A 26202-nucleotide genomic window follows, 5' to 3' on the forward strand; every position below is an offset into this window, starting at 1 on the left:
GCTGCTATCTTTAAAGTACTTCCTCTTCTGACCAGTGGCTGGAAACTGTCTAAAACATATGTTCAGTACATGTACCCTGTGCCCTTTTGTTATTAATTTGCGTCATTGATGTTTTAAAATCTTTCCCTGCATTGGGCTGCTGCTTTCAATCTTACTGTGTTTTCTTTTACTAAATCTTTTTCCTGGGTTACCCAAGGTGTGACACAATTAAAATACAACTCTCACAATAATCTGAAGCTCTCTTCTTGCTTTCCTAGGTCTCAAACAACTACCTTTGTTTCTCTTCACTTGAAAATTTGGAATTCAGAATTCATCCACTTGATTATTGTTCTGCTTCTATTAAAAAAAAAAAAAAAAATTGAAAGTTAGTTTGGGATTTCAGTTTTCTGTTGTCATTGCTTATTGTAATTTAAAACCTAAGTTGCTTAAATGCACGTTAAGTCTGTTCTGGCACTTTGTATCCAAGCTTGGCACTTAGCCATTTGCGTTGTATCTAGTAGCTATTGAGTGTTCCACAGCGTCTTAGGCTCATTGCTGTGGATGGTAGACAGTTGGATACATCTTACTGAGGGATTTTTGTTTTTCAGATGTCTCACTAAGTCTCCTCAGGCCTTGCTTGTTCTGCATGCCGTTCAAAAACTCTGTTTCAGTCACAAATCAAAATTTTACCCTTAATTCAAGAATCACAGAATTGTTAGGTTTGGGAGGAACCTCTTGAGCTCATGTTGTCTAATGCTTTTGCTAACGCAGAGTCACCTGCAGCAGGTGACAGGAACACAGCCATTTAGAATGACTACAGAGGAGAAAACTCCACAACCTCCTTAGCCAGCCTGTTCCAGTGCTCCCGAACAGGAGTTCGGACCTCAGTTCAATTAATCTTGGTGCCTCGGTGAAAAGCATTTCCTTTCCCTTCTCTAATTACCCCAGATTGAAACAAAACGGATGCTTTCAAGACGTTTTTTTCCGTGGGTGCGCGCCGCGGGCGCTGCTGCGCAGGCAGTCCTGGTACCGCCGGGAGGCAGCACCGCACAGGGCTCTGCGGGAACCCCGGGCGGCCTGGGTGCTGCGTTAGTGACACTCGGGAGTAGTGCGGGGAAAGGAGCTCCCGACACCTCCCAAAGGGCTTGGATTTCAAGGGTCAAAGGTTTTTTGCCTGTTTGCTTTAGCTTTTGTAGGTGTCTCAGAGACAAAGAAAAGCTCCATCATCCCGGTCTAGGGACAAAATGAGTCGACGGTGGGGCAGTAATGGGACCCATGTGACAAGTGTCGTGGCTTTGTTTCACTTCCCCATGACTACAGTGGAGGCAGCAGTTACCCACCTGCCCACCCATCCTTCCCTCCCTCCTCACCCCTCCAGCTATTAAGTTCTATAGGAAACTTCACTCTTGCTGCTGTTGTAATAGGTCTGAACTTCATCTGTCGTGTCCAAATTCTGTTGTACGACAATAAATCGTTGTGGCAGATCATTAGAAGTCAAAGTACTGACTGCTCGTTAAAGCCAGCACTGCATTTCTCAGTTACTCCAGTGTTTATGAATTTTAGAAGCTTCTCTGCTGTAATTTCTCACATGCTTATTCCATCCTCAAAGCCAGTACAAAGTTATTAAATGGAGAGAGATCAAATAGATGTGGACTGCATTCCTCATCTGTATAATTTACTTTAATGCTACAATATAACAAAATTGACCTAGAGCAAACCCGCTAGTCACCAGTATAAAGGAACAAATGGCGTACCTTCAATGCATAAAAGTTGGGGTTATCTCCAATTAGACTAATTAGACATCTAAACCTGAGTTAATCTTCACAGGCTCCCCTTACTGTGAGTCAGTAGAGAAAAAGTACATGCACAAGGCTGTTGATCTTATTTTAATGTTTTATTGTCCAGAATATGTCACACAATTGTTCTCTAGAGGTGCGTTTTCTTTTTCTGTGAAAGGAGGATGAAGATGAGATTCAGATGTCTATATTGGGGCCTTTCTCTCTCTCTCTCTCTCTCTCTCTCTTTGTTTTTTTTTTCCCCCCTTTAAATTTAGGAGCGCATCTAGGCAAAATATTCTTAAAATTCAGATAAAAATATTTTTGGTGTTTCTGCTAGCCTTCAAGTAGTCTCTATATAGGAGCTCTTGGTTTTCTATATAGAGTAATTCACACACAATTTGCAAATGTACACTGTGTATGGGATTTAAATCTTGTATTTAATCAACTCTCTTATACAAAAAATAATCTGTTTGGAGAAATAAGATAGTTAGCTGTGTATCTTTCTGGCACCTCTTATAAAATGAGTCTGATTTCAACTGTTATCTTTAGGTACTTCTACAAAAACAAACATGATAAATTATGATTTACTGGGAAATTTGGACGGAATTATCTGAAACTTTAAATACAAGTGATACAGAATGTTAGTTCACTGTGTATAACTACAGCTGTCGGAACACTGCAGATCAGACAGTGGGTGGTATGTGGAAACTGCATGAACTAAATAGCATGTTTGGTCAGCAATTTTGCATCTCATGGCTTCAGGAGGAGTAGAAGTTTATGGCCTGGCATGCCACTTTATTAAGGGTCATGATCTAGGTGAGAAGTGATAATCAATGTATCACAAAGTTTTTCGTTGTGTAGAGAGACAACACAAGATGTTGGCACAGCCAATAGAACTAAGGAAGCTTTGCCAACTGATCTTTATGAAACATAAATACAGAAAAAAGTTGTGCTTATATTCAGCTTTACTGCTTGTCAAGATGAAAAACAGTGTCAGGTCAGAGGCAGTTTACCTTTTTAAATAAGACCGGTTTTGACTGCTACTAAAGTTTAATTCCTCAGCAAAAGGATCTCCCGACCAGCAAAATGTGAGATGATTTAAAAAAAAAATCTGCAAGAACTGTTTTTTAACATCTCTTCTGCTAAAACTAACAAAATGTAGACCATAAAATTTACAGAGAAAAATTAAATGAACAGTGAAAAGTTATTGCACTAAGCCATTACCATGCTGAATAAAAATTAACCTAAGTAAGAGATTAAACTATTGAAGCATGACCTTCCTGTACAAGCATGTATTTCCTACTGACTAATGGTAACAAAACAGAGCTTAATAGTTTCATGCAAAGATTAGTGTTTCTTAAACACTCCTAGTCATTACCACCAAGTTTTTTAAACACTCCTGAAGTTTCTTGTCTTAAACAGTGCTAGTTTCTCATTCAAATATGTTTGATTTGTTTAAAAAAAAATTATATGCTAAGTACTGTTTTTCTAAAGTCAGCGTCTATAGGAGTTACACTGCATCAGATCTGTGCTGCAGGAGTGGTCTTCGCCTTTGCTTTTGTTAAACCAAACCGATGATTTCTATTGAGTAATAAACAAATGCTAGGAAAAATATTTCCTTGACCCTTAATCAGTTAACATTTGGTCAGTTGGTATAAGTAACATAAGGCTTCATATCCTTTTTAAAATTTATTTTGTAATTTTTAATACTGACTCGTTTCAGTATGGGTTCATTTTTTATTTTCCAAGAGTAGGTGTTTACAGAGTTCCCTTTTCCCCCATGCCATTTTTCCTACAGTTAAAATCCTGGCATTAGTGATGGAGTAACAGTGGTAGCGAGTTCCACAAAATTTAGAACTAGATTAAGAAAAAAGGATATCCTATCCAGAGTAGAAATACAGAACAAAAAAAATTCATGGGACATTCACCATAAGCAGAGGTAAGAAAAATGACAGAGAAATTCCCTTTCTAGAGCATATATTTGTATTAAAATACTGAAAGAAGTGTGCTGTGTGTTGGCTGCATGGGGTTACAGTTCACTGACTTTTTATGGCCGTATTTGTTGGAGAAGGATTTGAAGTGAGCCCAAAGAGGCCACTGGTAAGGTTGAAAGGTGACACAGTGGCCTGTGAAGAGAAGAGCAGCAGCAGTTCGTACCTGCACAGTGCTTAGTCAGGCCTTGTCCAGTCCAGGGAAAAAAGCTTGAACTGTTAGAACTGGGTGAGTATTTTGTTTCAATACAACCAAGGTTTTAACTCATGACTTCGTGCAAATTATGCAGGAAAAGCCTTGTATTTCTTTAACAGTGCTGCATTTTTTCTGCAGTGAAAATACCTGTGCAACTCTGGCAGGTGAAGCTGGGACCTTGGGCTTTACCACACCCAAGGTGGCGCTGGCAGCAGGGAGATGTTCAGGATCCCTCTTGGCACTTGTTGCTGTGGCAGTCTGGGAGCAAGCTCAGAACTCTGCTGCTGCTCCCACACCTCATCATTGCCTCCCCCTGTTCCACAAGCCCTTCTGAAAGCAATGGCTTCCCAGTGCTGCAGGGACAGCACCAAGCACCACTCCCAAGGTCACTTCTTGCTTGACTTCACAAGACATGGTCTTCTGAACCACCCAAGCTGGCTGCACCCTCAAACCTTACTGCATCCCAAAACACAGAACACGTACCATCACTTTGATTCTAGGAAAGCATCCTTCTCACAGGCTGCAGGACAGTTTTACATCATTTCACAAAATTCAAACGGAAAGATAACACAGAAAAATCAGAATTGCATGTTGCGTCTAGAGGGGCACCAGAAAGAGTCCAAGGAGGACTGTGGGATGTGAGCGTGGGAGTCTGCTCTAGAGGGAACTAGCCCAGCTATTGTGAATATAAGCCATATATATTCCTCTTACGTTCCCAGTATAAGTCCTTCTTGACATCAGGGACTTTTTTTAAATTTAGAAATACAAGCTTGCCCTCTGAAATCAACTAGTGTGAACCCACAGCATTTTTAGAGATGACCTGATCTTAGATTACCTTTGTCTGTTCAGGGTAACGAGTCTGAATGAGTCTGGCACAGGCTTATACATACAGCAACTCACACACATAATTAGTCTTTTCTAAACCATTTCAGTCGCTGGTCCCGAGTCTCCAGTTCAGAGATGCCCCAGTTGAGACTTCTGTAAAAATAAAAGTATTTTTTCTTCTGAGTAAACAGACATACAGGGAAGAAAGTGCATTTCTGTAACACCAAACAAAATCTGGATTTAGGAGCAAGCATCTTCTTATGCATCAACATTGGAGTAAATGAACCATACCAAAGGTCACTAAATGTCATTACTCTGTAATTTTCAGTCTTCAGAGGATCAAAGAAATCTGAAGAAATGGTTCAAGTTGAGACACTTAGCAAAATAATGAGGTGAAAGGCTTCCGAAGATTTCTGGAGGAAAAAAACCCATAGTACTTGAACATAATTCTTAAAATCTTCATTTAGGCATTATTTAAAAAAAAAAAAAAAAAAGTGTATCCTCTTTAGAGTTCATGAAACATCAACAAGAAAAAATAGTAGTATAAAAAACAAAGAGCTGTTTTTCAGTTGTTCTCAGGGCATAAAGGGTTTGTTTATTCAGAGATCTGCGACACTGGCAAATAAACTGATCCCTTGAAAATACCTTGCCAGGTGCTGGTTTTGGTTATTTTTTTTTTCCATACAAGTTCAGCTGTACTTGTATGATAAATTAATTTTGCTGGAAATGCACTACCAGTTCAGCACAGATTTTTTTTAACCATTAATCTCCTTACCTGACATATTTTGCCCCCTTAGAGCAGTTGGAACAGCCCAAGGAACTGATCTTAAAATGCCCAAGGAGATTAAAAGATACACTTCAGTCGATTGCTGAAGTGTAACTCAGAAGCATAACTGATCAGTCATTTGAGGAATTTCATTGCTGTTGCTGCTCTTTTTGATCAGCCAGACCAAAGACACTTCATTAACACCTTACTAGTACCTCTGACTAAGAAAAAAATTTCAATAGATTGTGAAAGCCTCTAGAAATAAGCTATTTTAAAGTGCTAAGCATATAAATGCAAACTGAGTAGAAACAGCTGTTATTTACATTCTGCAGACACATGATTTCATTCCCTGATGGATGGGGGAAGAAAAAAGCCACTGAAAGATTGAAATGCCCTTAAAGGAATTGGGGAAATGGGGATCTAATAAAAATACATGCAATGAACCCCACTGTTGAGTGGTATAAACTGGTAAAGCTTTCCAGGTTCGCCACCATAACATATAGCCCATCTGCCAGGAGAACTTGAAGAGCTCTATGTATTTCTTGGAGAAAATTGGGGGAGAGGTTGAAGGAATGAATATGCTGAAACAAAGGCATATGAACAAATTCATGTTTCAGCTTTTATGCAAAGGCTAACTGATAACCTGGCATTTTCAAAAATAGTCTCCCAGAGCAAAGCCCCCATTCACAATAAGATTTTGCTATGGGCTTGTGGTAGTTTGAGATTATGTTCTGGAAAAATCATAAAAACTCCTGAAAAATGTACGCAGCATATTCTAGACCAGTGTATCTGAAAGTAGAGGACTGTGCTGGAGGGAAAAGAAAGCACCATGTTAAAGTTGCACCCTTCATGAACTCAAGTTTTTACTGGCGTGGCAGAGGCCCTGCCCTCCTGCATGTCCTCTCTTTACCTGGAGCAGGTCCCTGCTGTCACCAGAAAGCTCATGTTCCCTCCTGCCACACCTCATTCTATATGTAACATCACCAGCAAATACCTAGAGTAGAAAGAAATAATACTCTCCTCAGGAAAGGTAAGGCATGTTTAAAAATGTACACAAAATATGGCTGCTAATTTGGACCAAACCCATTCAGTCAAATCAGCGATAGGAACCTGGGAGAGAGAATTAAAGGTGGGATTGTTCTGTTGGCTTTTCCTTATAGAAGGAAAGGAGTGGACATACCCAACACAACTAAAGCTCAAGCACCACGGAGCCACTTGATTCTTAAGAGCCTGGGAAGTGATTTTCTCCAAGATTAGTTCTGTTTGACTTAGGATTGCTTTGTACCTGCGAGCACACAAAACCTGTCATAACACAGGCAAAGGTGGGACAGAAATTTCATTCTTCTTCCATTTTAGGTACACTCTTACCTGCTGTTCTGTCTTACACAAACGATATGTCTGATGGCTAAATGCATCCTTTCCTTCCTCACCAGGACAAAGCCTGATCTACAGCACAAAGTTTTGCAGCTTCCTTCTGTCTAGCATCATGTGGCATGAAATGCTGGAGAAAAATTCTGCTGGGCCTCAGGCATCTTTCCAGATCACATTTATTCACAGAAGGATAACTTATCAGAGAAATGAGCTCTGAAGAGACTACTAAAATTAGTGTTAAATTTTGAAATATAGGGCAATGGCACTGAAAGTCAGAAAATATGTCTAGCCCAAACTTGCACTTTATGAAATGTTTTACATATTTTCTAATAATTATGGATATTATTCTCCCTCTTCTGTTCATTTATAAAGACAGACATAATAACAAACTTAAGCAAATCTGAATTTGGTTACACAGAGCCATCTGTTAATTCTGGTATATGGCAGTAGAGGGCATCTAAGGACTTCAAGTCACGTATGGTAAGAGATGAAAATCAGATGGCTGAAGGACTTGTTACTCTCCCCCCAAGCTGTCAGTTCACCCCACCTCAGGACAGAATTGCCACCTCATGACCAAACAGCTCACGAGGCTGCTCCTGGTCGATGGCAGTTTTGAGCCACACTGAAACTGAGGTTGTTCTTAAAACACCAGTCTGAAAGCTGAAGTTGTTAAGGAGGAGATGCATGAGTTAATTTCTCTTCCCTGCTGCAGGCAGAGCTCTGTCAGAGCCACAGAATGGTTTTGGGTACAGTACAGGGGGAGATACTGCTTCAAGAAGCCTGTCCAATTTTATCTACTGCTGTTTGAGCTTTAATTTCCACATACCTGGGAAAACTGCTTACAGGAGGAGCAAGCGATTCTGGGAAGGGACAGGCTGTGCCAAGAAAAGGCGAGCTGTGGACCAATGCTCTTTCCTTAACTAGAAAGAGTAGCCCTATGTCTGTTTCCTCTCCTGAGCCTAAAAACTGGCAGCCTGTCTGGCCACTATTTCAGTTTACATCCTCCCAGTATGCCAATCAGATACAGGACGATGTCATCCTGACAAAAAGCAAGCACTAATCCTGACAAACAGAGAGAAGGTAGTTGGCAGCTAGCTCTGTTTTCTGTCCGGGTTTGTATGATATTCTACATCCAGCCTCTCTTTATACTGAAGCAGGGAAAGCACCCATGCCTATCTTGAGCCAAAAGAAGCCAACAAGTCAGAGGCAGGTTAAGTTCATTACCTGACACTAACAATAATGTACTAATCTGAAAAAAATTAATTGAGCCCAGCAGCAGATTCACGTACAACAGGCAACGTATTTTCAATTAACTGTAAGAAGTTTAAAGTTATATAAATATATTAGTAAATGTTTATTATCCTGTTATTCAAACTCTTAAGTACAGCAACACATCAGGCCTTATGCTGAAGTCTACTGTAGCCTTAGCCTGAAATTTAAAAGTGGCTCATGCCCAGAAAAAGGTTCTACAACTCATTTAATGATTCACAGTACTCCTAAAATGATATTTGTCTGCTCTCCATGGCAGCACTTTCAATCATAAACACTTAATTGTAGGAATTCATCCTCAAGGCCAAATAGCTCTGGGTGAATTAAACTATCCTTAATGTAAGAACTAGAACAATGATTTAAAATTAATCTTTTTCTGATGGGAGGCCATTTATCCTGATACACATAACCCAGTTTCCACTTCACTTAACTTTTCACTCAAAAATCCCCCCTTTAGAGATAGCCACTGTACCACCTGTTTTAGTTTTCCTTCTTAGTTTCAAAACTGATTCTCTGCCAACAAAGAAACTTTATTACTTATGGATTGGCAAAGCATAGTAGACCTGCCTTCATGATGTCTGTCAGGAAAACTTTTTTTACAGACATTACTTGCTCTCTTTTACTTTGAGGCGTAGGACTTACAACTGGCAGAAAAACATCTCAAGCCTCCTCAAGCATAAAAGGCTTGTTTTTTCTGGCAGCATCTAGGACAAGAATGCAAGATTTCACAGTGCTTTCAGTTGTGCTATCTCTAGGATTAAAAAAAAAAACCAAACAAACAAACAAAAAAAAACCACCAAAAACCCAAGAATGTATGTTTCTCTGAGAAATCCAAAACTTCAATGAGCATCATTCTGAACCTGTGTGAGTGTAGGTGTAGTGCATATATACACCTATATGCTCTTTCTCAGCCAAAAAAACCCAAGGTTAATAAATACTACAGTCACAGCATTTTATGCAATAATCTGAATATTAAAATCCATATCAAATATTCTGCTAGTAGTTGTTTGAAAAGACTGTATCACAAATGGTCCTTTCCACCAGTCCTTTTTTTCTACCATGCTCACGAGAAGGAAGCACGAACGGGAAGAAAATGTTATCAAAGCATGTATATTTACAACTTATTCTCCAGTAACTTGCAGCAATATTTAGCTAGTTTTAGTCAGAATGAAACTCGATAATTCACAAAATAACATAGTGATAGACAGAATTCTGCTGTTTAAAAAGAAGCCTAACATAGCATAAAGTAAAAACTGCTGTATAATTTTTTTCTTTTTAATTAGTATCCTGTGTCCTATGATCTACTTTTCCTTTACATGCCTAACCAAAGTATTTTTATGTTATTTTGGTTTAACCTTAAACTGTAAATAGTAAATTGGAGAAACTAAGCAAGCACTATATTTAATTATTTTCATTGAAGATCCCAAGTGTCTAGGTAACTTCTTACTCAATGCAGTTTAGGCCTTTACTTTTAGATAGTGGATAGCACAGGATGAGATGAGATGAGAGGTGAACTTAAATGCCACCTTTTTATAGTCAGTTTCATGTTTGTCAGCGATTATCTGTCTACCTATCCACTGAACCAAAGGGAATGATCCTTCTTTTTATCAATTTTCTCTGAAAGAAAAGAATTTGGAGGTTATTTCAAAGTATTTACTCTCTTGGTGCCAACTTTTGATGCTTGTAAATTACAAGCACTGGTTTCCTTTTAGAGCACCCCTGATTCATAAAAATTATTCACTGAATTATTTTGTTATTCTCCTTTATCAATTGTATATTATCAAGAAAGGCAAAGCATTCACACGTAAATAGATAAAAATGGCAGGAAATAAGGTGGCAGCTGGTAAAGAGTAAAACTGTTCGGTATAAATCCTAATCTAGTTCATCATAACATTCTGTTCCTCAGGCAGCTGGAAAGAGCAGGGTGATCCCATATACTAAAATATTTGTTTTCTCTGTGTTTTATTTATTATGTTTTAGGAACTCTTTGTGAAATAAGCAAACCTTTCTCCTAACTGCTAAGAGAGAATTCCTCTGAGTTCACATTGCAGACCTTGTTCGTGCTGTGGTGTTACAATTAACTCATTCCAATTTGCTGGAGCTAAAGGCTCAATATTCATATTTCTCTGCTTAAGAACCAGACTGTAATCCCAGCACAGAGAGAAACTGTGGCAGCTGTACACTGTTATTCAGACTAGTTCAGGTAAACAGTTGTCCAAATATGGTCAGTAAGTACATATATGTGATATGCAATAGCTGTCCTTTAAACTGGAGGGGATTTTAACTGACCAAATGGTATGCCATGGATAATGGATATTCCGCACTGCATCTATAGGAAGTTAAGGATGAAGAGAGCAAGGAAAGGCCCCTTGTATTCTTCCAGGTTGCAAGGTAAATCTATCTTAGTAATTCAGTAAATCTTTTCAATGAATCAGAGCAAATTTAGCAAAATCAGCTGAGTCAAAAACACATTACCCCCCCTCTGCTCACATCATATTATATAAATAAATCAGCATACTAGCTCACCAGTAAACTTGGCATACTTTTCAGGAACAAAGTGAAAATAATTTCTAGCAACAGGCGCTTTGCAGGACTGTAAAAACATGGTTGCCTCCTTCCTTGGTCATGAAAGGGATTTTTTCCTGAAGGAAAAAAAAAAAATAAAATAAATTCACTCATCCTTCACTGTCTTGAGCATATGCACTTGAAATCGTCAGAAACAATATACTGTGCTTATGATTTTCAAAAACTCTTAATGTTCGTATTTTCACTAGTAATATAAAACATGATTAAAAATATCTGCTATATAGATGATATACAGTCAGAACCAACATTCATGAATAGTAGGAAGTATCAGGAAAAAAAATAGGGATTGCTTAAGTTTGTGCCTTTTGCCTCTATTGGTATGATATGCCTCTAAAACTGGCTCAGAAGCATTCGTATTTGTATATGTACAGCAATATTTGTTCTAGAATTGCTACCCCAAAACATGCAAATTAAAAATAAATAAAGCATTTGGTTTGAATAGTACATAAAAATTTTAAATCCCCACTTTATAGTTTTTGTATTACTGACTGTTTAGAAGAATTATTGTTTGTTACGTGGTAGATTAAAAAACCCTAGTTTGTTTTTATGATGGAAAGCTAAGTTTTCTGAGTCTGCTCCTTCTTTTCTCTTTTACCATTTCACATCTTTCTCCTACTCAGTTCTGATTTTTATAAAGCAAAACCCTTCAGGCAGACCAAACCTCTATTAAATATCCCAGTGCCAAAGAAAAAGTAAGAGTAAAAAGTAGCTTTAAGTAGTTTCATGCACTACATACTCCCCATAAGTAATTTAAAGTAATTTAATTTAGTCACCTTTTCTTACCCTTACAACTATTTCTTTTCTCTCCTGTGACTGTATGGAAGACTTATGCAGACAGAGGAGAAAAAGAGCAACTAACATTATTGAAAGAAACAGTGAAATATAAATGTACTCCACCGAGCTTATAGCACTTTCAGATGTCTCAAGCCAGAGAATAAAGGTAACTATAAACCAGAACACTCTTATGAGGTGCCAGTATTGTCATTTAAAGATCGATTTGCAGTTTTTAAGTTTGAATTTCATTACTCCTGTAAGTTTATCAGATATTTAGTGCTATTTTTAAGAGACATTAAGTTCTCATGAAAAATACTAACAGAACTCTGTTTAGGAAAGATCCTGCTGATATACTGCCTATTTAATTTTTATGCTACCTTTTTCATAACAATATCTGAAGTTTTAATAACAAACATTTATTACATTCTTCTGTTCTTGTTTCTCATTCACCACATAAATCGTGGTCTTCCTCCCTCTGCCTTTATAGCAACCAGCTGTGGGTTTAGAAACAAATTATTATGACTTCAAGTGACGAATAAACAGCAGAAACAAAGGAAGTCTTGAGATACTAGCCACATAAAAATCCCATTAATAAATTAACATAGGAAAAGAGTACTACAGCAAAGCTGTAAAAAAGCAGCTTTGCATCTAGACAAGACATATTCCTTTTCTCCAAGATGCATTAGTGAACTTTAAAGAAATAGCCTTAATTTGAACATTGTGATATCAGAAGAACATATTTTTTAGCAAAAGCTCTGTGCCTACATATACAGAATTATTTTAGTAATAAAAATAGATCTGTATTAATTTTTTATTGTTCTTCTGAACATAGTGAAGTTGGTGCCATTCTGAAAAAGTAATGGAGGTTTTTTGCAAGATCTCACTGTCAACTAAATTTCAAGAGGCACAAACCTATTCTCTCCCCTCTTCACATCAATCCAACGAAAAACCTTAGTGGGGATTCCACAACCGTCGCTGGAGGCTGGATCTGGGACTATCTGAACTTCACAGACAAAAACAGGAACAAGAATGACCTTCAAGACCTAAATTGTTTTAAACCATTTCTGAGAATGCTTAAGAAAGCCCGTGTTTGTTCCTCAGACCTTATTTTAAATCTGTGCTGCTGCCAGTGATTAAAACCACCTTTTTTTCATAAACTGAATAAATTAAATTCAAAAGCACCCAGGCATTACAAACAGATGAAATCATACTGACCAATACTTCACTTAACAAAGCAGAATTTTTTCTCTCAGATGAATTTACTTAATTACTAAATACAGAACTTAATTTTTAAGATAACTATTAATTCTCTTATCCCCTAATGCTTAAGAATTATAAGCAATAACTGTTACAAAATCCTTCAGGATTTGTAATCCTTCCTCAGTCCTTTTTTTTTTTTTTTTTTTTTTTTTTTTTTTAAAGAAACGTTGCATTTCAGGCGTTACTGGGGAGTGAGACCCAAGGCAGCCTCTCAGTGTGGGAGCTTTCTCTGTGCAGGGGAGCTGCTCCGCTCTCTCAGCCAGACAGTCCAGCCTAATACATATTCATTTACCCCTCTGATAACAAAGGCTCCCTCCCCACTCCCGCACCGATTTTTAAAGATATTATATTTTACTATTTTATAGGTTTGGGGTTCTTTCCTGAAATCTTTACAAAGACAGCCCTTAATCCTTCTCCCGTCAATTCTCCCTCCCAGATAACCCCATGCAGTTTGCAGCGAGCCCTGACCCGCAGCCAAGGGCTGGGGTGAGACTGTTACGGCTACTTTTGCTTTGTTTCCCCTTTTTTTTTTTTTTTTTTTTTTTTTTTTTTTTTTTCCTCCTCTATGTGTGTCTTTTTCTAAAGTCGGCTAGGGGCCGCCGGGGCAGCGGCGAAAGGTGGCTGGTTACCGAGCAGCACCCACGGCGCAATCAACCATCTTTACGCTGAAAAACAGCTTCGTGGTTATTAAAAGAAAAGAAATAATAATAATTTTAAAAGGGGGGGAGGGGGAGGAAATCGGCGCGCGCATCGGCGGGCAATGGCTGTTTGTAGCAACGAGGTATTTAGCGCCGGAGGGTGAAGGGGGGTGGAGACCAGGGTGGGGTGTCCCAGGAGCTTCGGCCGCCGCAAGTCCCTGGCAGAGAGCTCCTGGCACCGGCCCCTGACGCGCTCCCGGCCCCGCGGGCGGGCCCCGCCGCCGCGCTCAGGTGCCCGCGGCTGCTGGCGCCGGGCAGGCCGGGCGCCCCGCGTCCCTCCGGCCCTGGGACGGGCGGCTGCGCTCCCGCGCTCGCCTGGTTCCCTCAGGGGTTCTGCCGTGCCCCGCGGGGCGGCCCGCACGGCCCCGCCGGCCCGGTCCCTCCGCAGCCCCGGGCACTGACCTGCGCGTCGCCCGCGGCTCCGCGGGCGGAGGAGGAGGAGGCGGGGGGGCCGCGGGGCAGCGTTCGGCGACCGCTGCCCCGGCGTGACAGGGGCGGCGGCTCGGTGCGGCGGCCCCGGCTGGCCGCGATCGCGGCGGAGGCGCCGGAGCGGGTCCTGTCACATGATGCGGTTCCTGGAAAGTTCCTGGAAAGCAGCCTTTGTATGTAACCATCCCGGGAGGGGGGAGCGGCGGGGGCAGGATGCCCTCGCCTCGCAATCAAAGGCGAGCAGACCGCCCGCGCCGGGGAGGGGGGGGGGGGGCAGCGGAGGGTGTTGTTTCCCCAGGAGCACCATCTTCCTCCGGCAGCCTCTGTCCGCCCCAGCACAGCCTCGACTCTTCTCCCCGGCGGCGGGTGCTGCGTACCCCCTGCCCCCCGAAGCCGCCGGGAGCCAGAACAACCTGATCGCCCCACCTCCAGGCGGCGGCAGCGGCTGCCCCAGCCCCCTCCCGCCGAGCCCGGGTGAGTCCCCTTACCCTCTCCCCCCTCCGCCCGGTGCCCCGCTGCGCTTCGAGAGCCGGCAGCCTTGCCGCCCCGCTCCCGGTACAGCGCTGCCGACCGCCGGGAGGGAGGCTCCCCGCAGCCGGCGGCAGGCTTCTCCGGCGCTCCTCGCCTCGACCGGGGGACTCCCGGCTGCAGCCAGCCGCCACCGCCTCGCAAGCCGTCCGTCCCCACCGAACTCCCGTGGCGGCGGCGCTTCGCGACTAGGCGCTCTCAGAGCCTCTCTTTCACAAGGGGTCGCGTCCGGACACCGCTGGCAGGGCTGCTTCCACCTGCGCTCGTCGGCCCCACGTCCGCCGCCTCTTCGGTGACAGGCGCACCTGCGCCCGGTCACCGAGCCGGCGGCGGGAGCTTCTGCGCGGGGAAAGGAGGGGATGACTTTGTCGAGGGCTTCCCCCGTGTGTGTCTACATGTGTTGGGATAGAAAGCCGTCAGAACACCCTATCTGTTGCCACTACAGTTTAATTTGGAGAAGTTTCTGAGCTCCGCCGCAGAACTTGTTAGGGAAGGAACCACCTCAGCATAACCCTCACCCGGTGGCTGCCGCGCACCCGCAGGCAAGAGACCGCCCGGTTCGCAAGCACTGGCGGGGGCTCCCGGTCTTCCCCGTGAGCCCCGTCCCTCCGCTCCGGCCAAGCCGGCTAGGCTCCCCCTCGCTGCTACACAAAGCTGCCCGGCTTTGTGTCGCTCCTGATGTGGCGGTGCTCCCAGGAGAGAAGAGGCTCTTTTTGACTCTCCCGTTAACTTCAGCCATGAGGAAAGAATTTTTTTTTTTTTTTTTCCCCCCTAATATCAGCATTTAATGGAGCGGGAAAAGCATATTTCCTGCCCCGCGCTAATTATAGTGCGTCCTCCACCGTACTGCCCCTTCTGTTCCCAACCGGCCGGCGAACACCCGGAGCCGGCACTGCCGGCGCACCCGCCCCGCATGTGGTACGCCGCTGCCCGCGAGTAGGTCTCCCACCCCAGGAGCATGGCCCACGCCAGGCTCCTGTTCCTAGAGGTACCACTTTGCGGATGACCTTACTGGAAGGCGTCCGTGCGTACCGTCCGTACGCACCGCAGCGTGAAACCCGGGCGGCACCAGGGCTGGGACCTCTGTCCCGTTCTGCTGGTTACCCCTCCTCTCTCATACCTTTACGTGCACGGTTCTCCCCCACGATCTCTTCCCTCTCAGAGGTGCCGGCCGGGCTCGCCTGCCCCAGCCGAGGGAGCGGGGCATAAGCGGGTTCGCCTTTGCGATAAAACGAGACCACCTTCTCGGGCTGCCGCCTCCGCCGAGACCCGGTGGAGAGGAGCCGGGGACAGGCTGGGCGGCGGGGGGGAGGAGATGTCCCTCCCCCGCTCCGCCGGGAGGTGATCTCTCGCCGCGGGTCCCTCCTCTGGATGCTGGGAAGTTCCGAAGCGGGATCGCCAGAAACACGCTCTGCGTCGGGAGCGCCTCTCGCGGGGCTCGCCGCTAACCGCGCTGTCTCCGCTCGCAGGAGGCGCCCGGGCTGGGGCCCGGGACCATGCACCCAGCGCGGCGCTGAACCCCGCGGCGGCGGAGCGGAGCCCTCTCCTGCCGGCAGCCCTCGACCTGCGTGCGAGCGGGGCCGCGCCCGCCGCCGCCGCCCATGACCCTGCGCTCCGCCGAGTCCCTGGAGAGCGCGGAGAGCTCCGGGGAGCGCTGGGGGCGCCCCGGGACGGCGGCGCCCGTTGCCGAGGAGTGCCGTGAGGCGGAGCAGCTGGCCGCGGCTATGGAGGAGCTGCGGCGGGCAGGTAAGCCCCGGCGGCCGGGAAGGGGAAAGCGCCCGGGGCGGCGGCGCTATCGGGGGGAGGCAGAGCGGCCCGGCGGCGATCCCCACCGGGCCGAGAGGGGAACCGGGCGGCGGTACGATGCCTGGCCATCGCCGCCCGGCGCTGCGGGGTCGCGTTCCCGCGGCGGAGAGGGGCGGCGACGACTCCGACCTTCCGCGGACTCCGGCGGCCGAAGCGAAAGCGCCGGCAGCGCCGCGGCCCGGCGGCAGCCTAGGATCTGCGGCCGGGAGAGGGCTGGGCGCTGCCGCCGGCCGGGGCGGCCGCGGCGCCGCATCCCCTCTGCCCCGCTTACCTGCGCTCCCCTCGCCGGCGCGGCGGGGGCTCGCCGGTCCCGCAGGACGCGGGGCTTGGTTGCGGGCGGAGGGAAAGGATTTTTTTTCTTCATCGCAGCCGCGCTAAGACCGCAGCTACCTCGCCAAAGTTGTTTTCTTATCCCTTTGCTTTCGATCGCTAGACAAAGCTCATTTCAACAGCAGCCTATTCACAGTTACCCAAAGCGTCCGTTCTGCGGGCTGCCGGATTGTGCCTTGCGGACGCAGCGCTGGCCCCGGCGGGGAGCCGCGGAACGCGTCCCTATCACTGCAGGGCTGGCCCGCCGGCTCCGGTGTCGGCCCCGCAGGACGCTGCAGGAAAGTTTGTGCTTGTGTATGCATAGATATCAAAATAAAAAGTGAGCTGGAAGGCTCTGTCCAAACGAGACACATTGTAAACCAAATGAATTTAAATAGTAAATAAAAATATACTGTGCCTGCAGGACTTTAGCTTTCAAACAACAAAAGAAATGGGTGACTAGAAGTATATATATCAGCCAGAGCAGATTTTTAAAACAAACAGGAATAAACAAATCCCTTCTTTCTCTCATCTTTTAACAGGATGGTACTGGGGCAACATGACTGTTGCTGAAGCCAAAGAAAGGTTACAGGATGCCCCTGAAGGGACCTTTTTGGTTAGGGATAGTTCGCATTCAGAGTATCTACTGACTATATCGGTAAAAACATCAGCGGGACCGACCAATCTACGTATAGAATATCAAGATGGCAAGTTTAGACTGGACTCCATCACTTGTGTCAGATCTAGACTTAAACAGTTCAACAGCGTTGTGCATTTGATTGAGTACTATGTTCTCATGTGCAAGGATAGAACTGAAACACCTTCAAATGGAACAGTTCATCTTTACTTGAACAAACCCCTCTATACATCTGCTCCATCTCTGCAACACCGCTGCAGAATAGCTATAAACAAGAGCACAAATCAGATCTGGGAGCTGCCATTACCAACAAGGCTAAAAGAGTACTTGAAAGAGTATCAATACCAGGTATAAATATATTTTCTGAATGCCTCTAACGCAGAGTAACTTTTGAATTCAATTCTTAAGATTGGCCAAAGAACTAAGTAACAAGTTGTACAACTCGGCATGGAATTCACTATCAAAACAGTGGCAGTTCTGGGGGAAAGGTTCTTATTTCAGATGCTACAAAGGGAGACTTTATGTACAATAATCCCAGTTTGCATCGCTGGGGGTTCGACAAGTGGCATGCTATTCTTGCAAGGAGAGAGAAGCCAGGAATCTGTCCAGATTGTGTTGATTTGTCAATAAAATTCTGCACTATCAAATGCTTACTGAAGCAGTGGGACAGGGAGAGACTTCATAAGTGGTCAGAAACATATGAGAGTTTACAAGTATCTCAGTTGTCTGATTCCAAGATTAATTTGGTGCTGGTGTTCATATAATCCTAAAAGCTTAACTAGATCACACTGTGATAATCTTGCTAACATTATGCAACTAATCAAATCCAGTCAGAAAAATGATCATGTATCCAGGTTTTTGGGGTTTTTTTACTCTCCTGTTTTTCTGCAAGTGAAGGAGTACTGTAAGTACTCAGTCTGAAACATTGTTTTTCAAAGCTCTCTGAAAGCTGACCTTAAGAAGAAATGCCACATCTTTCACAGGAACCCAGTATATTGCTGATTGTACCAGACTGGTATCCCAGAATCCTTAACATGTTAACATCTTCAGAGTGGTGATGTATCCATGCTATTATTGTTATTATTAAGCCTCTTTTGGTTGAGGCTTTAGAACTATATGCTTCAGACTTTCTTCAGACAGTTCCAATGTCAAAACACGAATATCAGCAGTTACATGTGTCTTCTACAGTGTAGAATGTTTTTTTTCAGCCTGTTTCCCTAAATATGGGGAAATACGATGTGGATTTTTTTAATGGGTTGGTTTTCCTTTCTCTTCTTTTTTTATTTTCTTTTTCTTTCTTTCATTTTATTTTATTTTATTTTTTAACTTCCAAATCACCATTGTAGCTCTCAGATGATTACTCAATAAAGTAAATCAAAGTGCACAACAATCTCCCAATCTTTGTATGTATGGATTTGCTACTATTCAGGAAAGAGTGCTCTTATAAAGGAACTTATATCATTTCCCAGCTAATGCTCAGATAAATGCACATGTAACACTGAGGATGAATACCCCTGCTTTGCCTTTGTGGTGCTGCTCAAAAGTATAGCTGGATTACATTCAGATTAGTGGCTTAGAGGCTGCCTGCTGAATTCCTGTAGTTGGGTATTAGCACAGGACATTGCTTTTTCTGTTATAGTAGTCTTCCAAACAGGAAGAGAGAACTAAGACCCTCAGTACCCATTCTTCAGCCCAAACATAAAGTATTTAATAGAACAAATACACAGCATGAGAATAATAGGAGAGCAGTAAAGAGAGAAACAAGGACATCGACTCATCCTTAGTCAATAAATTAATAGTTTTAATTATTTCCCTAACTTATTTGTTAATTAAAGCAAAGCCTTGTGCTTGAACAAGGAGGGTTACCAAGACTTGCTGCAATCTAGCTTTGCCCAGGCTGAAATAGAAACAACATAAAATAATCTTATTTTCCTTGTGACTTAACTGCTCTGTTGTACTGTCAAGATGTTCTGTCCCTTCTTATAATCTCTGGGGCACTGACCAGCTTATTTCTTGCATCTAAGTTCCTAGTGTTATACATTCAGTTTTGTCTGTAAAATGCTGGCAGAAATGAGTAGCAGAGCCATGGAGAAAAAGAAGGCACCAAGAACCTGAGGTAGAGTGGATGGTTCCTTGGTATGTCACATACTTGATATGTTCTTGTTCTTGCTGTGGAAAAGGTCGGTTTCTTCTCCTCCATGGCTTAAATTTTCTGTCCCCATTTTCAACTCAAGTTTTCAAGGAGTTTTCTTCTGAAAAACAAACCAAAATATATTGTGATGTAAAACTTTCCCCATGTCCTGCCAAAATGTATTTGGAAGTTTTTCACATTATATGGTGACCACCCTTTGGTTCCCACGCCCAAAGAGCTCTTGTATTCTAGGTATGTGTCATAATCACACGGTTCTTGTCATCAGTCTTGCTAAGATCTGTCACCCTCAGGCTGAAGAGCTTTTCCTGTGAGCAGAGCCTGTCAAAAAACTGTGTTCCTGGGAATGCTTTTCATTGTGATGAATCTTTTCTTATAGTTCTTGTCTATCTCTACTCTGTGGTGAGAGAACTGCTATATGGAATAACTTCCATCACATTCACAAACACTAATCTGCTGCTGTGTTAACAGTCTACTACTGTGCCTTTTCAACCAGGGTGATATGCTTGGGGTCTCAGTGGTAAACACATTGTACTAAGGACCTTTAAAATAAATCCCAAGGGGTTTAAAATCATTAATACCGGTGCTGGAGCAAGCAGACTGAGAAGATAGGAGCTTTGGGGTGCAATGAGACTGCTATATTGCAAATATAGGAAATTATTTATGGCTTGCTGCTGGCAGACTACGTAAGCAGTCACAGGCTGGCCAAGTGTACCCCACAGCAGAGCCAAGCTCTGAGGAACAAGGGGCAGATGGAGGGAAGCTTGCTGTGTTTTCTAATAAGACTTCTGCAAAGAACAAGGGCAAATGGCAGGCTGAGGACAAGGAGTGCTGGCAAAGTGAAAGGTGATGATTCTTGTAACTAATAAAGATTAGTTACTGTGATGTGGAATCAAGTCACCAAACATTGGGCATATTGACCTAGACTTTGTATCATTTGTATTAGTTCCTGTGAGGAAAACCAGGCACTGTAACTATAGTGTGCTTGAAGCTGTGAACAATATTTTAAACAGACTGGAGGGGGAACTAGTCCTCTTTGTATGAAAGCACAGTTCTTGTCCTCATTAGGATGCCAGTCCTAGGGTTGATACATTGCATTAGTAAAACTAAACCACAGTATAGCTTGCAGAAAGCTTAGCTTCCTTCTAATGCAGCACAGAGCAATGTTCTGGTACAAAAAATCTGATGATAGAACATGATTAGATTTCAGCAGAACAAAGATCTTGCATGTAGACTTTGTGAATTTTCAGGCATGAAAATTTTCAGACATGTTGTTCAAACATTTAAAAAAAATTCAGTGCTTTTTTTTTTTTCTTTTTTTTTTTTCTTTTTTTTTTTCCCCTTTTTTTTCTTTAGCTTATGGATGTTGTAGCTTGTTTGCAGCACTAGTTTTTAAATTGTGGGCCCTTCAGATTATAAAATTTACTTCTAACTTATATATATATTATCTTGAATTGTTAGTACAGAATGTGCAGCAAAGCCATTTTCACAGGTTCAATGCCCATGAGTCAACCAAAAATGAAAGGACTTTAATCCTAAGTCTTTTTTTTCACCCCATGTGTTGGTTTGGTTTTTCTTTTTTGAGTCTTGGAGTTTCAGATTTTACAGTTTGTATCTGGAATGTGAGAAAACCTCTTCACTTTACTTAAAGGAAAACTGAGAATCCTACAGTCCTAAAAGGCAATGCTTAAAAAACCCAACCAAAATAAATGTAATTGCAAGATGAACGAGGAAAATTGAATTGGTGATAGTATCTAGTATAACACTAAACCTAGCAGAAGTGTAAACTAGGCAGCATTTTAGTTGTATGGGTATCTTCCTGCTGGTAGTATTATCACTGGAGACAGAAAATGGTTTGAGTACAAGATGAATGGGTAGAGTGGGAAGGTGACAAAGCAAGGTTGGTTAGGTAACCAAACTGCGCATTAGAAGGTAACCAAAGTGCATTAGAAGTAATTTTATTTTACTCTGATCTTGTCAGTATTGTCCTAATTATATTTTATGTAACCACATTCTTTATAAACAATATAAAATGATTAAAAAGAAGGAAAAATTGTTCACCAGAATATGGGGGCAGAGGGGTTTTTTTATATCTTACAACAATGAGGAATTTACACCTATAATGAAACCAAGCCTCATCACCTTGAGAAAACAGAATCTACATATGACAGGGAGGACAGAGTTCTGTAGTTGAGTCAATTTCTGAACTTCAGCCAACTCTCATTTTTTAACAAAATGTTCCTGCAGGTAAATTACCTTGTTAAAGATTGTTTAAAAAACTTTATTTACTTACATGCTCTATTTGAGAGCTTTTTCTTGTATTTGTGTTAACAATCCTATTGATTTTTCCTTTGGCTATAATCTTAGGCTCTAGCGGAAAGTAAGTCAAGTGATATGAGGGCTTTTCTCTCCTTAAGCCAAAACACATAATGGAAATGGGATGAGATATCTTCAGACATGGGTATCATGTCTAAGAGTCATTTAAAATAAAGTAAAATAAAGTTTCTGCCAACTTTGCAGTCATTAAAATAAATCTAAGTATCATATTTATTGCTAGAGGAAAAAAATGGCTTGAGAGATTCTAAAAACTGTATTGCTAATTCTCAATAAAAACAAAAGAACTCTGTTGAAGGAGAAATTTTATTTAAAATATATAGAAATTAATGAAAATTTTACTATCTAAACCAAAAAAATTCCAAATAGAATAAGTAGAATTAGTTGAAAGGTCTGAGCTGGTTAGTTCTGTATACACAAAAGAAGTGGGGATGACAAGCTGCTTTGGTATTTCAGCCTAGCTCCTGAAAACTGCTTCTCTATTAGCATTAGATTCAGCAGGTCTCAGTATTTTGCTAAGCCTTTAGCATGACTGAAAATGCCTGGAAACAACATTCCACTGACACATAACTTCAGTCACCATGGTCTGAGCTCGCTTTACAACAACATGGCAATTTGCCACAGTATTGCTAAAATTGGGTAGTTTCTACAATAGGCTGAATATCAGCCAAAGGAATGAGGAGGCAGAGTTGGTTCAGGTGCTGACCACCACTGCTCCCCATCCCATCTTAGAGAGCATGCTACAAGCTAGGTGAAACAGCTGCCAGGAACAAGATGAGAAAATATTCTAAGGAGGGAAATACTTGTCTGGCTTTCATGTCTGAGAAGGGCCTAAAGGGAAAGGACATGGAAAAGCCAGGAGCTCCTGTGAGAGGTGGCACTTCTCACAAGGTGTATCAAGTAACTATCCACCTGGATGAGTACAATGCTGAAAGGTGTATTAGTAGAGATTTAAGGTCTAGGGGAATAACAAGTATCAGTACAGTTTGAATCCACACATAGATAAAGTCTGGCCAGATAGCTCAATTTCAAGGAAAAAGAAAATTAGCTTATAGCAAACTCAGTCTGTCCCAGTGCCAGGTTTACCAGGCAGGAGAGGGATTAACCGTGTTCATTAATCAGGTTATCTGCAGGGCTTTAAAGTAACCAGTGCCTCTGAGAAAGTCTACAGAAATACAAAAATATATCACCATAATTATGCTGATTAATCTGCCTGATAAATTGCGTATTTTATTCTACTTAGATGCTATTTTTAAAAAGGGATTGCACTTGTGTTTCATTTTGTTTTCTTCCAGAATTGGAGCCATTATCTTTCCAGGAACTGAAATACCAAAATAGTACCACTCCTTTCTATAGTATTAAGGAGGAATATAATGCTGGAGCAAAAGCTATTTATATTAGCATAAGGAATGAGCTGGGATTTATTATGAAAAACTTCAAACAGATAATATCCAGAAAAAAGTTCAGTGGTGAATGCTGCAAAGAACAAAATACTCTAAAAAAAAAACCCAAACAAATTCAAAGCTTCTGTCTTGAACTTTCTTTCACTGGAGGGCAGGGTTGATAAGGGTAAGTAAATCTTTTTTATTCCAGTCAAACTGTTCTATAATTGATGTTTCATAGCTCAGGTTCGCAAACTGGTGCACTGTTAGTTAACAAATAGCAAATGCAGAGGTATGTTAGATATGGGGAAAGATTCAAAGCCCGGTGCAAATTCTTCTTTTGAAGTTATTTGGATCAGGCTTGATAACAGGAGTTTCATGAAAAATAGTTGTAAATCTGGTAGCTGAAAGTGCAAAAATCACCTTTCAAAATGCTTTGTTACAATTTAATTGTATCTCTTTAGGTTTCAGCTCTGAAATAGGATCTGTTCGACCTAGTCACTGTACTCACACTCTGCCTCGGGGAATCTCCAAATTTGAGAGATTGCTCTGGACAACTTATTACATGCATTTACTTTTTTCATACCCTGTTTGACACATCTGGAGGGCAGAATAAGTTGTGGATCAACTCTTACTGTTCAAGGGATTTTGAGCTGGTTCATTTTTTGTAGGAAGAGCATTAATAAATACTGAGCTGCAATTTATCCATCTGTAAAGTGGGTGGTGGAGTCAACATTCTGTAATTTCTCAGCATGGGATGAAAAGTGGTTTATACTTCAAATAACATTGATAGGAACTTAAGCTGCAATGAGGGCAATATCTTTGTCTGCACTGCTAAAAAGAGAGAAGGAAGTAAGATAGGAAAGTGAGATCCTTGTCTAACTAGATTGCAGTGGATGTGGCACAGCTCCTCCTGAGCTGAAGTGCTTCAGACGTGTGTTTTCTGTGAGGGAACTGCTTGTAAGAAGCTTTCTGGAAATTCAGGTTTCTTTTAACTCCCTTGATAGAGGATGCAGTGCCTACTGCAGGATGCTTCACTAGCTAGCAGGCAGGTTTCATTTTGAAAGGGAACAAAATAGATCAAGTGAATTTTTAATTGAAAAGTATTTTTTGTTTGGAAACAGAATGTATGGGAAAGGTATAAGCAGTGACAAATATCTTGCTAGGCTATCTCTAAAAAATTCCATGAATTATTACTAGCATCTGAAGTCTAACCTTAAAGTAAGAACCTTTCAAAATTTGTATCATATATGAGTTTGTCCAGTTCAAATCCTGGGGAAGCAGCATAAGATTACAAAAAGCAATAGCTATTATCCCCCTAATGAAAGCAATCTTCCAGTCTTTTATCCATAATATCAGAAAACCATTTCATGTGCTCTAGTTTGCAAGTAAAGTAAGTTGGTTTTGTGAAAAGATTTCAGACTTCAATCTTTAATTAATTTTAGTTATTTGCCAATGTTTGATTTTCAGGTTAATTAGTGAATTTTATGTGTTTGTTCTCATATTCATAAAATGGTGCTTTACATTTAAAAATTATTTCATGTCAGGGATAAATAATAAATAATGAGAGGCTTGCAGTATTTCATCTGTCTCCTCACAGAATCTTTAAACTTAAAAATAGAGAACTACATTAATTCATATATTTAGAGGACTACAAATTCTGAGAAATACTGAGTCATATTTTGCAAGTATTTATTGCATGGGGTTTTTTTTTACAATTCACTGGATTTTTAAAATGTAATGTATACAAAAGTTTTGCATTTGATGCCTGCTTCCTTTTTATAACTATTTCTCCTTTTTACAACTTTTTGCTAAGGATTATTCGTATCACAGTAAACAGCATTAAGAATTTATCATAGTACTGCTAATAAACACTTATTTTTATTATGGAAACAAATGTATAGACACTACAGAGTCACTTTAAGCCCCATGTTTTAAGATGCTTTAAAACCTTCTGTGCTATATTAATTCCTCTCTTTGATTTGCATTTAAAGTAATTATTAATTATATGAATGGAAGTTCATTAAAAGTTCATATAAAGTATCAGAACAATTATGCAGCAGCCCAAGGGCTGATCCTGTTCACTGATGTGCTTCAGTCCTGCCCATCATTTTTTTTTTTTAGGAAGGATAAGGAGTCATATTTTTAGTAGTCAATGCCACCTGAAGAGTGACACCCCTTCCCAACTGACCACATAGTGCCCTCAAATCCTGACAGCATCCAGCATAGCATGCCTAAGTTTTGGTGTACAGTTTGGGTAAACTTTCTATACCAAACCCTTCCCTTCCTTGGCATCAGCCACGTTTTCAGTGACTGGCACAGGAGATTTGGATGTTTGCATTACAGGGGCCCATTGCTGCAAAGGGGAGTGCAATGGGGACCAGGGTGAGGAGGAAGAGAAGAGGGAGGAAGGGAAGGGGACAGTAGTGGACAGCAGGGGTTTGCAAGACCCTCATCTGGCCTTCAGGACATCTAGTTTGGCTAGGACACTGTTTTTGAGACACAGCACTTACAGAAATGTTTTCTGTGGTCTTCTTTCTAAAATTGACAGGCAAGCATTCAAGATATGTTTCTCTTTTCCCTTCTTAATTTCTGAGGTTTTGTGAGACATTTAACCAATTAGATGTGTTTTTAATAAACAAATCTAGAAGCTCCTATTTTTTCTTTTGTCCCTAAAGCTGGAATGCTGTCCTGTAGACAACTGAAAACAACATAATTCTAATAGATTAAATCTGCTTGTGCCAGTTTTAAGAACATATTTGGCCTCTTGTTATCAGCAGAAAATAAACTAGTCTGTAGAAAACAAAAAAATACATGCTTGGATACAGCTTGACTCTAATTAGCAGAAGGGATCCTCTCAAAAGCATTTTTAAAAATCTCATTGTTCTGGTACAGTTTCTGTAAAGTTTTGTGACTTTTATGTGAGCTTTTAAAAAGTGTACAATAAATGTAAAGATCTGGGATTATGACTTGGAATAACCCATACGTAAAGTGAATAGCATTGTCAGAAGAGATACTGCTTAGCTTGGTTCCCATAGATTTGGACTTGTGACCCTGAATTCAGCAGTTCTTAAAAGTGTGTCCTGATGACCACTGATGGTCCCTCAGTCTGCAGAACCAGACAGAAAAGCTTTT

At 41.9% G+C, this 26202-nt stretch overlaps 2 protein-coding genes across 2 annotated transcripts; one reads left to right on the plus strand and one right to left on the minus strand.

Moving 5' to 3' along the window:
* Nucleotides 1–1823: 1823 nt before the first annotated feature.
* On the minus strand, nucleotides 1824–16053 carry LOC120752084 (uncharacterized). Its single transcript, XM_040062743.2, has 5 exons — nucleotides 16015–16053; nucleotides 15571–15931; nucleotides 10702–10817; nucleotides 6446–6529; nucleotides 1824–4922 (listed from the first exon to the last, which is right to left on the minus strand). The coding sequence occupies exons 1-5, from the start codon at nucleotides 16051–16053 to the stop codon at nucleotides 4899–4901; spliced, it is 624 nt and encodes a 207-aa protein (XP_039918677.1). The 3' UTR covers nucleotides 1824–4898.
* On the plus strand, nucleotides 16052–18674 carry SOCS2 (suppressor of cytokine signaling 2). Its single transcript, XM_040062368.1, has 2 exons — nucleotides 16052–16196; nucleotides 17108–18674. Exons 1-2 carry the CDS (start codon nucleotides 16052–16054, stop codon nucleotides 17554–17556), a joined length of 594 nt encoding a protein of 197 aa, XP_039918302.1. The 3' UTR covers nucleotides 17557–18674.
* The last annotated feature ends 7528 nt before the right edge of the window (nucleotides 18675–26202 follow it).

This window comes from Hirundo rustica, chromosome 4, assembly GCF_015227805.2.
Source record: "Hirundo rustica isolate bHirRus1 chromosome 4, bHirRus1.pri.v3, whole genome shotgun sequence".
NCBI lineage: Eukaryota > Metazoa > Chordata > Aves > Passeriformes > Hirundinidae > Hirundo > Hirundo rustica.

What these genes read in the sequence shown, in the direction of transcription:
- SOCS2 (XM_040062368.1), top strand. Translation starts at nt 16,052, where the DNA reads ATGACCCTGCGCTCCGCCGAGTCCCTGGAGAGCGCGGAGAGCTCCGGG. An exon ending in GGAGGAGCTGCGGCGGGCAG is followed by an intron (nt 16,197 to 17,107) that starts GTAAGCCCCGGC and finishes ATCTTTTAACAG; the next exon opens with GATGGTACTGGGGCAACATG.
- LOC120752084 (XM_040062743.2), bottom strand. Translation starts at nt 16,053, where the DNA reads ATGGGCGGCGGCGGCGGGCGCGGCCCCGCTCGCACGCAG. An exon ending in AAAGTATGCCAAGTTTACTG is followed by an intron (nt 6,530 to 10,701) that starts GTGAGCTAGTAT and finishes TTTCTACTCTAG; the next exon opens with GTATTTGCTGGTGATGTTAC. An exon ending in ACAGCAGGGACCTGCTCCAG is followed by an intron (nt 4,923 to 6,445) that starts GTAAAGAGAGGA and finishes TTATTTTTACAG; the next exon opens with AAGTCTCAACTGGGGCATCT.